Genomic DNA, 12,730 nt, shown 5'->3' with positions numbered 1-12,730 from the left:
TTCAGAGTGGAGAAGCATGCGAAAATCGCAGCAATGAGGGGCAGCGTTTCCCCCTCCCTCCCCCCTTTTTGCCTTCGTCGCTGCAAAGTTGGATGGCCTTGTTACCGTTCTCTGTTCAGGCTCCTGCGGGTATGCATTTCTGTTGGGGATGTAGAGACAAAATTCGGGTACTCGCAGGGTTTTTTTTTTGTTGGGGCGTAGTCGGCGCTCCGGGCCTGGGCATCGGCCGGGGCAAGGCGCATGAGCGGTACTCACTGGTCGACCTCCCTTCTTTGATCAAAGATTGAAGGCATGTGACAGTCACTTCCGAGGACAAAATACTGTCCATCTTTGGTACTGCTGTCTGCAAGGCACGTCTCGATCACCTTAAACTCTCGGTTCAGGCAGGATGCCGAATCGTCCGGTGTGAACGCTCTTCACTGCACTCTGAGAGATCACCCCCCCCAGTGGCCTACACCCTCTTCGGCCATTTGTTCCGTCATCCGATCTTCTCCTTACCGACCGTCAGCGCCAAATCTGACCACTCGGCATGTGATTTCATGGCCGCTGAGAATATACACTCAATGATGGTCACATCACCAAAATCTTCTCTCTAAGGCTGAACCGATGGATCGTGGCCCGAGGAGTACCAACAGCTGGACAGAGAGATGTAGAGCGCCGCACGACTCGTCTGACAGTCGAACGGTTGTCGCCTGCTTTCACGAACAATCTCCGCCCTGGTGTCTACCCAGGATCACTCCACGTCACACCACAATGGAGTCCCTAATGGCCAAGGTTTATGACAATCCGCAAGCCACCCCTTCCTTGTGGTATGGCTGGAAAACCGGGCACAGTAGGCTAGAGAACTGTCGATCGAGGATCTACCCTGACGCGGGAGAATGGCCAAGGCGGCTGCTCTTTCCCCCTTTGATGGTATCAGACTGCCTCACCTCATCCACGGAAACTCAAGCGTCTCATGTAACATATCCAAGGCTGTCCCTCTGGTCGTCAACCAACCGTGCCCATTCCAGCAACAGCCGGAACATGTACACTTGCATGTCCTGCTTGCGCAACGCCTGAGCCGCCCACGCCCTGCCCTCCATGGCGATGTTCTGCCCCAGCCCCGCTCCTCCCCTGTCCCCGCCAAAGAAACGCAACAGATCCCAGAGCTCATGCAGGCGCACGTCCACCGGTACATAGTGTCGCCACGCGTGTACCCGCTCCCCGAACCACATCCGGAACAGCCCCGTGCGGTAGACAAGACTCCGACTCCGTAGGAACGGCAAGAAGCGACCACTGAAGCCCGCGCCGTCAAGGTCCATCAGGTGTCGATATTGACAGTGCTGCTCGAACGGAACTCGCTCAAGGGGAGGCTTTTCGGCGCCAGCCCCCCAGAATGCTGTCTCTTCGGAGCGGCAGTCGTCTTGGTGGCATTTTTGGAACTCGTCCACAAAACCAGTGTCGACCCTTGGTAGCTCATGGTCATATCCCGGGTTGCTCGCCGTCAACGGTGGGAGATGAGACGCTGCATGGACAAGCCGGGCACGCAATGAAGTCTGCCAGGACCCGCGTGCTGCATTAGCCGTCAGACGCTGGTCCGCGCCAAAACAGAGTATTCTCCTTCTGTTCCACAAAACCCCTTTGTCGTCGGCATATGCGGTCTTATCGTTGAAGTTCCAAAGCGAAGGCAACAAGATGTCAGCGAACCCCTCGGCCATTGTCTGACTGAACACAGGAAACGCCATTTTCGTCGGCATAACTGCAGCTGGCGACAGGAGGAATTCATGTAGGTAGGCGAGATCTGGTTGATGGCACAAATCTGTCGCGTTTCGTCCAGTTCATAACGACGCGCGAGGCGCTTTCAAATATGGATGCTGTATGCGGTGCAATACAGGCGGGACAAGCGTCTCGGCGACTCCACCAACGCCAGTTCCCTGTGGCTGATGTCGGTGCGCATGCAGGCGCTATACAACTGTAGTAGATCTGGTTGCGCAACTCGTTTGTGAAGTAGGGTGATGGATCCATGTTGTCTCGCAGCTCGACCTCGGGCCACGTGGGCGTTTGGGAGGCATCAAAAGGACGTAGTTCTTCCCTCAGCGCAAGCTCTGATCGAGCCGAGCCCATCGGAATCTGCATGGAGCCTATTCATCCCTTCATACGGAACGGCCACTCTTGGCTCGTCGTTGAGGTTCATGGCAAAGTCCAAGTCGGGAAGGTGTTGTGCAAATGGTTCAATCATCTCGGCATGGCTGACATCATCTAGGCGTGGGAGCCGGGCACGCCCGGCATAATTTTAACCGTGCCATTTCGGATCTTGATACCTGCCATGCTGAGCCATGGCGTGTACAATAGCATGTGCCTCGTCTGCTCGCGGAGGGCAGCCGGCGAACGCCCCCAAAAAGGCTTCAAGTCGATGCTGATCTGGCCAAAGTCATCAATGACAACCGACTCCTGTATCGTCGCATACTCGTACCACTTGTCAAAGTTGGGTGGCGGCGGCACCTGATAACGCCGACGATATTCTTCCACCGCTTCCACGAGAGATGTGCTGCGGTTCGCCTGAGCTACCCAGTGGTCGGAGCGGACGTTGGCTGCACTGATGAGATCCTGTATGGAGATGGCGCCGCCCAGCACTACGTCTGGAGAACACACGAGAAAGGCCCCAAAGAGGACACCCGTAAGGACAACGTATGACCTGGCGAGGAAGCGAACTAGACGGACATCGCTGGCAGGCAGTCCCGTGACGGTGGCGGCCCGAGGATCTAGGCTCAGGAGTATAACTGGGGTGAGGACAGTGTTGACAACTGCGACAGTCATCAGAGACTGATTGATCGATGGTGCGCTCGCCAATGTACGAGCTAGATGATGCGTGTAAATGGCAACAGCAGTCATGGAGAGTGCAAGTGTGCTCGGGAGCATACAGGAGAGAAGATAGATACCGGTAAGAAGAGTGACACAAGCAGTCGAACCATCGACGAGAAGGTCGCGTACAGCCACATAGTCAAGCATCAAAGCCCATCGGATGTTTCGAGGATGATAGAACGAGAACATGGCCAGGACGGTTAGCACCCCGGCTGAGGCCAACAAAATGTGCGCAGTGCGGTGCCATGCGTTGGAGATGTGTCGTCTACTCTCAGCCACCCGAGTGACGAGCATGGCATCAACGAGCACGGTAACGCACTGGGCGAGGGGCGTGTAAGGCTCCCAGCGAAGGGATCCAGCTGGGCATATAGCCCCTGCTGAAGACGAGGTCAGCCTGATTGTGACCCGTGAAGCATGTGCCCAGATGAGCGCAAATATGGGGTATTGGGCGCAGGCCAGCTTGGCCCTCCAACCGCCGCTTCGGTCGCTGACGGCTTTGCCTGATTGCATCGGCTTTAGCAGGCTGGCGGCGTAAATTGTTGTGAATGATGGGAGTAGAGTCTCGTAGCTAGTACTTGAGCAGTGCACGGTACGAATGACACGCCGAGTCAGCAACACACGCACAACGATGCCGCTGACAGCGAAACAAGTACCACGGAAAGAAGGGGTGCTGACACTGTCAGAGGTCGAGTCGATGTAGGCCTGCCACGTCGGCTTGGCAATGGGATGCGTGGTATCAGGGTCATATGTACCCAGATGGGTCTTGTTGGTCTCCTTGAACCTCCCTGCTGCTGCAATGGCTCCTCCAGACATCAGAAAGGTCAGAATCGCAAAATGGATGGGTCTCTCTGGGTGTAGGTCAGCTTTTGTGACCAGTTCGCTTGCATCACAGTTCATGTCAGTCATACCGAATGCAGCGCTCGAATTATAACGCAGCGAGAGGCAGGCAACGCCAAAAAGAAAGAGACTATAAAGCATCAATGTCGACCATGCTTAAGACGGCAGTGGCATATGGTCGGGACGGAGAAGACTAACGAGAGAGCCAAGCTGGCGCGGACTTGCGAATCCACCATCATTCTCGCATGAGACAGATCGTAGAGCGACGACTGACTGCTGAGAAGCTATATACTCAAAAGCCGCGGTATTGGTTCCCACGTATAAGCATAGGAAGCGGCCTGGCATACTTTGGTTGCGCCGATACGTTGGTAGGCGCGTTTGCTGGCGGTCATGGACTCGACGTAAAAGAGGCCATCAGTCAAATGACAGCATTGTGTAGCCCAAGCGCGACGACACACAACAAGTAAAAGTTATGGGCAAGTTGAGCAGGAATAAAGACGTGAACGCAAGTTGCGGTGGCTGCCTAGTCATATGCTTGGGCAATATGAAAGGAATGACGATGACCATGCGTATTTGGTGGGTAGGATCAGCACTAGTATATGAGTCCGCCAAATACCCCCAGTTCTCCTCCTTGAGTAAATCTGCTGTTACGAGACTTCCTCCATCAGGTCATTATGCCGTGTAACGCCAATTGTCAGCCCCGGGGGAGGGGGGGGGGGGGGCCAAATCGTGATACGCCGTGCAGCTTGCCTCAATCGGGGCCCTGGGGTAAGCAAAGCATGTTTCCAGGGCGAGATTCACCTCGAGATTGACACAATGCCACATCACATGCTTTCGCAAGATAAACGGCAGTCTCTTGACAATTCCGGGTGCAACGGCTCACTAACACCGACCTCTAATAGGCAAGCCGGCGAGGGGTAGTCATCAGTCGTGTCCCCGGATCTACGCTGCATGTGCCCCAAAGAGTACAAGCCAACGCTTGGAGGCGAGCCATCCCTATTACACTTGCATGCAGCGACTCTTTTGTCTGGCAGGGTTCGTTTTGTCTACCATGCTGTCGGGATCTACCTCACTTGCGCGCGACCTCTAATCGTCTGTACAAGGATTCCATCGCTCAATCATCATCAACTCGTGAACCCTTCAGACGGCACCATTCGCTGGTATCGCATCACCCGTCTAAGCGCGCTCCCGCCTCCTCGGCGCTGCGCGGATAATGTCGTCGACTCGGAGGAGAAGCTGTTAATTTGTTAGCTAAAAGGCACAATAAACACTGTGGATTAGATGATTTCACCTCTGCCGCCTCACTTGCGGAGGACACCACCGCCTTCTTCAGCTTATAGCTCTCTACGACGCCAAGATCCCGCATATCAGCAACGCCACCCCCAGGCGACATCAGGTCGAGGCCGTAGGTGGTCATGCCGTCGTAAATGGCTTTTCGAAGACGTGCCACCAGCTCACCCGAGTCCAGACCCGCGTTGTCGGCAAGAATAGTCGGCAGTTGCCTGAGCGCCGTGGCGAAACTGGACACAGCCATCTGCTTCTTGCCCTCGACACGGGTGGCGGCGCCCTCAACAGCCTTGGCCATGACCATCTCGGCACACCCGCCGCCTAGCGTTGTCCTGGGCTCCTTGACTGTTTGTGACAGCACGGCTAGGGCATCGTGCAAGCTGCGCTCCGCCTCGTCCAGCAGCTGGTCGGTCGCACCGCGCAGAACAATGGTGCAAGCTTCGCCCGCGCCGACGCCAGAGAACTTGACCAGAGTATCCTCGCCGATGATGACCTCCTCAATCAGGTCGCAGTGACCCAGCTGAACCTGCTCGGGGTGGTCAAAAGTGGAAGTGATCTCGCCGCCAGTGACCAGCGCCAGCCTCTCGATACCATCAAAGTCGGCATGCTCAATCGACATGATGCCGGCATCTGTGAAGAGTTGCTCAGGCCAATTGTAGATAAGTTGCCTGTTGATGAAACAGTTGACGCCATGTGCCTTGATCTTCTCCACCTTGGCCTTCGATCTTGTCCTTCTCCGCCTTCTCAAGCTCGGCCAGCTTGCTCGTCGAACCGACCTTGACGCGAGCGCCAAAGATTTTGACCTTGTCCGTGTCCATAGACGTGTTGGCGACGAGGATCTTGGCATTCTCGAGTCGCTTGGGCTGGTTGACACCAATCTTCTTGTCGAGAATGAAGCCTTCGTCAAGGTACGAATCGCTGAGCTTGCCGCCGGCCTTCTTGATGATCTGGATGTGGCTGAGGTCCGATGACTGTTTCAGGCGCAGGACGGCATCGCAAGCGAGCTCGGCAAACTGATCACGGTCCTGGGCAAGGACCTTGGAACTTAACGTAGTCCTGGCGATGGCAACCAGATCCTTGCGGAAAGCCTCGGGGTTGTTGCTGCGGTCGACGGCAGCGTTCTCCAGCGCCTTCAGGGCAGCTTGGCTTGCTAATCTGTAACCCTCAATGATGGTCTGGGGGTGGATCTTCTTGTTGACGAGAATCTCGGCCTCGCGCAGCAGCTCGGCGGCGAGAACAGCCACGGATGTAGTGCCGTCACCGACTTCGTCGTCCTGCACCTTGGAAATGTTGACAAGCACCTTCGCGGCCGCGTTATCGAGAGCAATGGACTTGAGGATAGTCGCGCCGTCGTTTGTAACCATGATTTCACCAGTAGAGCTGGGCTGTTTGTCAGCCAAAGCGTCCGCCCAAATCGATAGGGGCAACTGCAACGATGTAGGAGGGGTAGGCAGACATACCCGGATTGCAGGATCTTGTCCATGCCCTTGGGGCCGAGCGTACTCTTCACCAGGTCACCGACGGCGATGGCGCCGACAAAGGCAGAGAGGCGAGCGTTCTCGCCCTTCTCCTCGGTCGTGCCATCTGCGAAGATCTGAGTCGGGCTGAAAGACGACTGCAGAGGGTACGGTTAGCAGGGCCGAGGACAAGGGGGGCCAGGCCTCAACGGAAAACGTACCATAATGTGAAAATGTCGCAGAATGCGTGCGATTCGACTCGGTATGACAGGGAGACGTGCCGCTGGGTTCTTCTCGCCGTATCGTGTGTGTGGGTAGAAATGGGCAGAAGGGGGTCGTCGATATGCCTGGTACCTTACCCCGATGTGGTGATCTAGGAGCTTCTGGAAATTTTTGGTTCAGCCTGCCCTGTCCCCTCGTTGGTGGGGCTCGGGGTGAGTGGGAGCTTACCTGAGCTCATCGTCTTTGGGCACTTCTGGCAGGAACCTGGGACGTGTTCGCGTGGCTGACAGACGTGGGCAGTGGCTGAGCTGTGCGTCATGTGACCAGCGCGGGGCCGAGCGGGGTCCTTCCCACGCCTCTCAGCGCAACTGCCCCTGGAGCCCACACATTTGGCTGCTTGCCTGGTGCCCGAAAAATTGCCAGCCGAAAAAAAGACAGACGTCTCGGACCTCTCGCGAATCCCCTCAGCAGCAGATCTCAAGGTGCGCAAGGATAGCCCTCGACTCAAGGCTTTTCGACTGCTCACTGACATCAGGCACTTTACCGCCAGATCGTCTTGCCACCATACAACCAAGGAAGAGCACCTTTCCCTTCCCATTTGCGCGCCCACCACCGATCGATCATCCCACATTGCATTTGCGGGGCAACACCAGCAATAGACAATAATCCTTTGGTCGACACCGCTTCCAACAAACACATACCCATCACACCAAAACCAGCTCGACGACGATAGGCACCGTTCACAGGAACGCATCACCCGACTCGCAACCGCAATCATGGCGCCGTCCTACGAGCACCTTCGCGAGGCAGACCTCGACGAAGACGAGTACGATGAGGAGGAGATCGATATTTCCGACCTGCGCGAGAAGTACGAGGTGCAACTCGAGCATGGCTACGACACGTTTGTCGTCATTGATGGCCTTCCTGCCGTCACCGAGGAGCAGAAGCCCAAGCTGGTCAAGTTCTTGCTGAAGAAACTGAACCAGGTCGGCAAGACGCGAGAGGACCTCATCTTCATGCCCATGGGTGAGGATGGCCTGTCTCTAAGGTAGGCGCACCCCAACGACATGTGTCTCACAGCTCGACGTTTTGCTCACAAGTCTCACAGATTCGCCTTTGTCGAATACTCTTCCGCCGGCGAGGCCGCCGCTGCCGTCAGGGGCCTCGACATGGTTGCCCTCGACAAGAAGCACATCTTGCGTGTCAACAAGCTGACCGACATTGACCGTTACGGTCGCGAGGGCCGCGTTGACGAGGACTACACCCCTCCTCAAATTGAGGAGTTCCAGGAGAAGGAGCACCTCCGATGGTGGCTCAAGGACCCCAGTGGCCGTGGCCGCGACCAGTTCGTCATGTACCGCGGAGAGTCCGTTGGCGTCTGCTGGAACAACGAGAAGGAGCCCGCCGAGACCGTGGTCGATCGTCAGCACTGGACCGAGAGCTTCGTCCAGTGGTCACCCCTCGGCACATATTTGACTTCAGTTCACGCACAAGGTGTTCAGCTCTGGGGCGGCGCTTCCTGGTCCAGGCAAAGGCGGTTCGCGCACCCCTTTGTCAACCTCATCGCTTTCTCCCCCAACGAGAAGTACATCGTCACTTGGTCCGCTCGCCCCATCTCCATTCCCGAGGACGGCCACCCGGCGCTCTCTGTGGACGATGACGGCAAGAACTACGTCATTTGGGACATTGAGACGTCCAAGCCCCTCCGATCCTTCGCGAGCCTTGACGTCCCCGGTGCTGAGGGCGATGATGGCGTCGCTAAGCAGCGCAAGTCCCCCTGGCCTGCGTTCAAGTGGTCGGCCGATGACAAGTACGTCGCCCGTCTGACTCAGGGCTCCTCTATTTCTGTTTACGAGCTCCCCCGCATGGGCCTGCTCGACAAGACAACGATCAAGATTGCCGGTGTCATGGACTTTGACTGGGCGCCCGCCACCGTTCACCGCGAGGGCGTCAAGAACTACGAGCAGCTCTTCTGCTACTGGACTCCCGAGATTGGCAGCAACCCCGCCAAGGTCGGTCTCATGAGCATTCCCTCCAAGGAGATCGTGAGGACATTGAACCTCTTCAGCGTCAGCGATGTCAAGCTTCACTGGCAGTCGGACGCCTCCTTCCTCTGCGTCAAGGTCGACAGGCATTCCAAGTCGAAGAAGTCACAGGCCACGTCGCTCGAGATTTTCCGCGTCAAGGAGAAGGGCGTTCCCGTCGAGGTCGTCGACACGATCAAGGATACCGTCGTCAACTTTGCCTGGGAGCCCAAGGGTGACCGCTTCGTCATCATCACGACCACCGAGGCCCGCCGGCCCCACGGCCGTCGCGCCCAAGACATCGGTCGCCTTCTTCTGCCCGGAGAAGAACAAGGGTCCTACGCCTGGCAACTTCAAGCACCTGCGCACCCTCGATAAGAAGAACAGCAACTCCATCTACTGGTCACCCCGCGGCCGCTTCGTTGTTGTGGCTACCGTTCACAACACGCAGAGCTCCGACCTCGACTTCTACGACCTCGACTTTGAGGGCGAGAAGCCCGAGTCAGACAAGGACCTGACTGCCAACCTTCAGCTCATGAACACGGCCGATCACTACGGCGTGACTGACGTTGAGTGGGACCCCTCCGGTCGCTTCGTCGCCACCTGGTCGTCCTCGTGGAAGCACAGCGTGAGTATCCCTGCGCATCATGCATCAATATCCCCCCTCTCCAAAGATGGATGACTAACACCTAGTAGATGGAGAATGGCTACCATATTTACGACTTCAAGGGTGAGCAGCTACGCGAGGAGCATGTGGAGAAGTTCAAGCAGTTCCTCTGGCGCCCGCGCCCCGCGACGCTGCTCACCAAGGAGGAACAGAAGCAGATCCGCAAGAACCTGCGCGAGTACAGCAAGACGTTCGAGCAGGAGGACGCCGACCGTGGCGCGTCCGCGGACCGCGAGGTCGTCGAGGCCCGCCGCCGCCAGCTCGACGAGTGGCTCGCGTGGCGCGAGTCGATCGAGGAGGAGCTTGTCGAGGAGCGCGCCTACCTCGGTCTGCCCGAGGACCCCATCGCCGAGCTGCTTGCTTCCAAGGTCACCAACCCCGACGCCGAAGAGCAGATCATCGAGGAGATTGTGGAGGAGGTCATCGAGGAGACGGAGGAGATTCTGCAGTAGAGGAAGCATATGAGGATGACGGGGTTTGGTGTGATGTGGCCTGGTGGTGGGGGCAAAAATTTCAGTTGGCTTCTCGGTATGACGCGTTCGACTCGGGGCAAACGACGACAACGACGGGCGGAAGGATCAGCCAAGGCGGATAATGGACTGATACATTGCAATGTCATTTTTTTGTACGAGCATTAGAAGCCTCGCATGGCATCGCTTCTCACAAAGAAATCTGGGTACACGCTATGTGGCGGTGACGATGAGACGTGAACGTAAAGCTGTCGGCGATCATTTGAATGGACGGAACCCACCGTTTCCTCCTTGGTTCTTGTTGACGAGATGTCCAACCTCTGCTCTATACATACATTATCATCTCAAACATATATCAACCACCTCTTCTGTGCATAGATTGGCGCCAGCGATGTTCCCAGGTAGCATCGCAATAATTAATTCTCCTTCCCTCCTCCGTTCTTTTTGTCCAAAAAGAAAATCATCAAGTCGGCCGTAGGTCACGTAGGCCCTCGCAGAGCCTTGTCGCTCGAGACGGGGTTTCATGCCTTGCCGGCCTCCCTGAGCCAGCGCATCCAGCCTTCCTCATCACCGGATCCGCCGGCCAGCGCAACTTTGCCGTTTTTCGTCGGTCCACTCTCAACGAGCTTGCGGACCTCGTCGCCATCTCTCGTGCCCAATAGCGCCATCTCCTGACGCAGCAGCATGGCCGTCGCGGCACGGACGAGGAGGGCATCACCTTCAAACACATACACGTCCCACAGCCGTGCGCACTCGTCCATAGCAAGGTGCGACGTGCCGAGCCCAGTGAAGATGGTGTTGAGATACACTTCCGGGTCGGCATCGGGTACGTTGCGGGTCAGATGTTCATGCAGTCCAGGAGATTTGACCTGGAGCGTCTGCAGGACGAGGTTGTAGGCTGATGCCTTGGCGCCTGGGTCCGATGCATAGAAGCCGAGCGAGAGCGGGCGGTTGAGAACATTGGCGAGAGCAATGAATGCCGACGATGGGTTCGGCAGATTAAGCAAGAGAAGAGCTCCGACAGTCTGCTCATGTCAGTCACTGGCGGGGGAGGGTCATGGAGGGGGCAGGTTACTCACGTTGCAGCCCGCTACGTAGCCGATGTCGCTGCGATACATGGCGTATGCCGAGAGGAGATCAACCAGGCTCTGGTGTAAAGGCCCGCCGACCTGAAAGATACGCAGATCTCGCCACGTATTCTCGTTGACATCCTCTCTAATCTTGGAAAGCCAGGCCTCCTTCCTGATGTCTTCTGCGTCACCCTTGCCTGCCTTGACGCGACTGTCGACATCATGCGCTCGGCCCAGCGCCGCCTTGAACGAGTTGGGCGTCAACCCGAGCTCGTTGCCAATGGCGCGAGACCACACTACGCCTTCGACTTCGCGAGGCCACGCCTCGCCACCAAAGCTCGCGGGTTCGCCGCTCCCTGATAGCATCTGACCACCGCGGTATGATGCTGTCTTCCCATATACGCATCAAGCCATTGGCCGTGACGTCACGGTCGTTGGATTTCGTCATCTTCTCTGCTTCCCGTCGACGCTCGGATTCCCGCCCTTCGTGCCATCATCTTCTCGTATTCTTTCCAGTGCTTCTTGTCTTCGTTTGGATCTTTCGGTGGCAGCCACGAGGGCCGCGTACGCCCAAGGACAGCTTCCTTCTCCTTCGACATGGGCATAGCGTCAATCATCATGTTTGATTGGCGCAGCGAAGGCAGATCTGGTAGCGCCGACTTATGCCGCTGTTCCTTGCGACCTCGGACGTAGGAGAAGCTATCAATGTCACCGCTGTCGTCGGCATGCTCCTCAAGCTTCTCCGTCAAGGCCTTGGCTTCGGCGCTGAGCCCCGAATGTACGGCGCTCCAGCTCTTGGCGCGGGCCTTGAGTGGCTCGGGTATATCGACGTCGTCTGGTTCGGCGGCTGGGGATGTGGAACGTGCGGCAGCATCGGCATCCGTCTTCCAGGTCGGTGATTTGAGGGAGCCCTGGGCCATGGCTATTGCGGGTGTGCCGTTGCCCAGGCTGCGCACGCGCTCTTTGGGCGCCCTATCGCTGGAGGGCGCGCGAGAGGAGGATCGGCTGAAGGCGCGCTCAGCCTGTGGACGGGGCGAGATGGGGACGTTATCGAGAAGAAGGCCGTCGGGGATGTTATCGTCGTCGTCGTCGTCACATTCGTTCTCCAGTTCAAGAACCGATTTCCTGTCGCGGTCTGACTGCCAACTGCCGCGCCGTGGACGCATGAGCGTGTTCGGATCTCGCGGCACAAGAGACATGTTGGGGCTCGGGCTGCGATGGCGGCGGTTGGGGAACGAGAGAGACGTGGCGGATCGACTGAGAAGGCCCCTTGGATGGGGCATGCCCCTGTGGCCGTCGGCGGAGCGAGCATTGAGGCTGGTGCTTCGGGTGTTGAAGGTTCGCGGGTCTGTCTGTAGCGTGGACAGGGCCGGCCGTGTACGAGGTACAGGGCCGATCTCGGGTTTCCTTCGTCCCTTTGCGCCTGCTGCGAGGTCTCGCGTCGCGGGAGGGGATATGGGGCTTGTGAGGCTCGTGAGACTGGTGCTCGACTGCGGCGTCGTGGCTGCATGCTCTGCCGCAGAGGCCGCAGCGGCGACCGCATACCCGGGATGAGGAGGATATCGCTCGGTGGAGTAGGAACGGCCGTAGGGGTTGGATGGCCGGGTACCGACAGAAGGTCGGGCGTGAGGATCGCGCAGGTGTTTGGCGAAGGTCTTGGTAGCGAGGGTCGTATCATCCTCGAGGCCAATGTCTTCAAAGTGGCTCACGTCGTCAAGTACGCTGTTATCGTCGGAGTGGAGGGACATGGACTGAAGGAGGAGGATTTGGACGAGCCCAGGGCCGTCATGTCTGGAGGCGACCCCAGAGCGGCACTGCGGAAGCCGGCGGCCCATGGCCCGGCTACTTCTTCGTG

The 12,730-nt window shown here is 57.5% G+C and overlaps 4 protein-coding genes across 4 annotated transcripts in view; 1 reads left to right on the top strand and 3 right to left on the bottom strand.

Moving 5' to 3' along the window:
• Positions 1 to 953: 953 nt before the first annotated feature.
• VDBG_02492 (conserved hypothetical protein) lies at positions 954 to 3,654 on the bottom strand (the record flags this gene model as incomplete). Its single annotated transcript, XM_003008258.1, has 5 exons — positions 954 to 1,798; positions 1,950 to 2,120; positions 2,301 to 2,837; positions 2,901 to 3,354; positions 3,466 to 3,654. 5 exons carry the CDS (start codon positions 3,652 to 3,654, stop codon positions 954 to 956), a joined length of 2,196 nt encoding a protein of 731 aa, XP_003008304.1.
• A 1,192-nt stretch (positions 3,655 to 4,846) lies between these two features.
• VDBG_02491 (T-complex protein 1 subunit beta) lies at positions 4,847 to 6,646 on the bottom strand (the record flags this gene model as incomplete). The annotated part of the gene is made up of 5 exons (XM_003008257.1): positions 4,847 to 4,914; positions 4,984 to 5,595; positions 5,678 to 6,345; positions 6,426 to 6,580; positions 6,644 to 6,646. The coding sequence occupies 5 exons, from the start codon at positions 6,644 to 6,646 to the stop codon at positions 4,847 to 4,849; spliced, it is 1,506 nt and encodes a 501-aa protein (XP_003008303.1).
• Positions 6,647 to 7,420: 774 nt separating this feature from the next.
• VDBG_02490 (eukaryotic translation initiation factor 3 subunit B) lies at positions 7,421 to 9,787 on the top strand (the record flags this gene model as incomplete). The annotated part of the gene is made up of 4 exons (XM_003008256.1): positions 7,421 to 7,692; positions 7,753 to 9,003; positions 9,056 to 9,296; positions 9,365 to 9,787. 4 exons carry the CDS (start codon positions 7,421 to 7,423, stop codon positions 9,785 to 9,787), a joined length of 2,187 nt encoding a protein of 728 aa, XP_003008302.1.
• Positions 9,788 to 10,326: 539 nt separating this feature from the next.
• Positions 10,327 to 12,730, bottom strand: part of VDBG_02489 (TBC1 domain family member 12) — a gene marked incomplete at both ends in the record, with an annotated part of 3,104 nt that continues 700 nt past the window's right edge. Inside the window, 3 exons of the mRNA XM_003008255.1 lie at positions 10,327 to 10,830; positions 10,885 to 11,261; positions 11,444 to 12,666. Of these exons, the coding sequence (XP_003008301.1) occupies positions 10,327 to 10,830; positions 10,885 to 11,261; positions 11,444 to 12,666 (2,104 nt within the window). The remainder of the gene's footprint in view (positions 10,831 to 10,884; positions 11,262 to 11,443; positions 12,667 to 12,730) is intronic.

This window comes from Verticillium alfalfae, genomic scaffold (assembly GCF_000150825.1).
Source record: "Verticillium alfalfae VaMs.102 supercont1.2 genomic scaffold, whole genome shotgun sequence".
Taxonomy (NCBI): Eukaryota; Fungi; Ascomycota; class Sordariomycetes; order Glomerellales; family Plectosphaerellaceae; genus Verticillium; species Verticillium alfalfae.
Note: the sequence above shows the minus strand (reverse complement) of the source record. Positions and strands in the feature narration are given on the sequence as shown.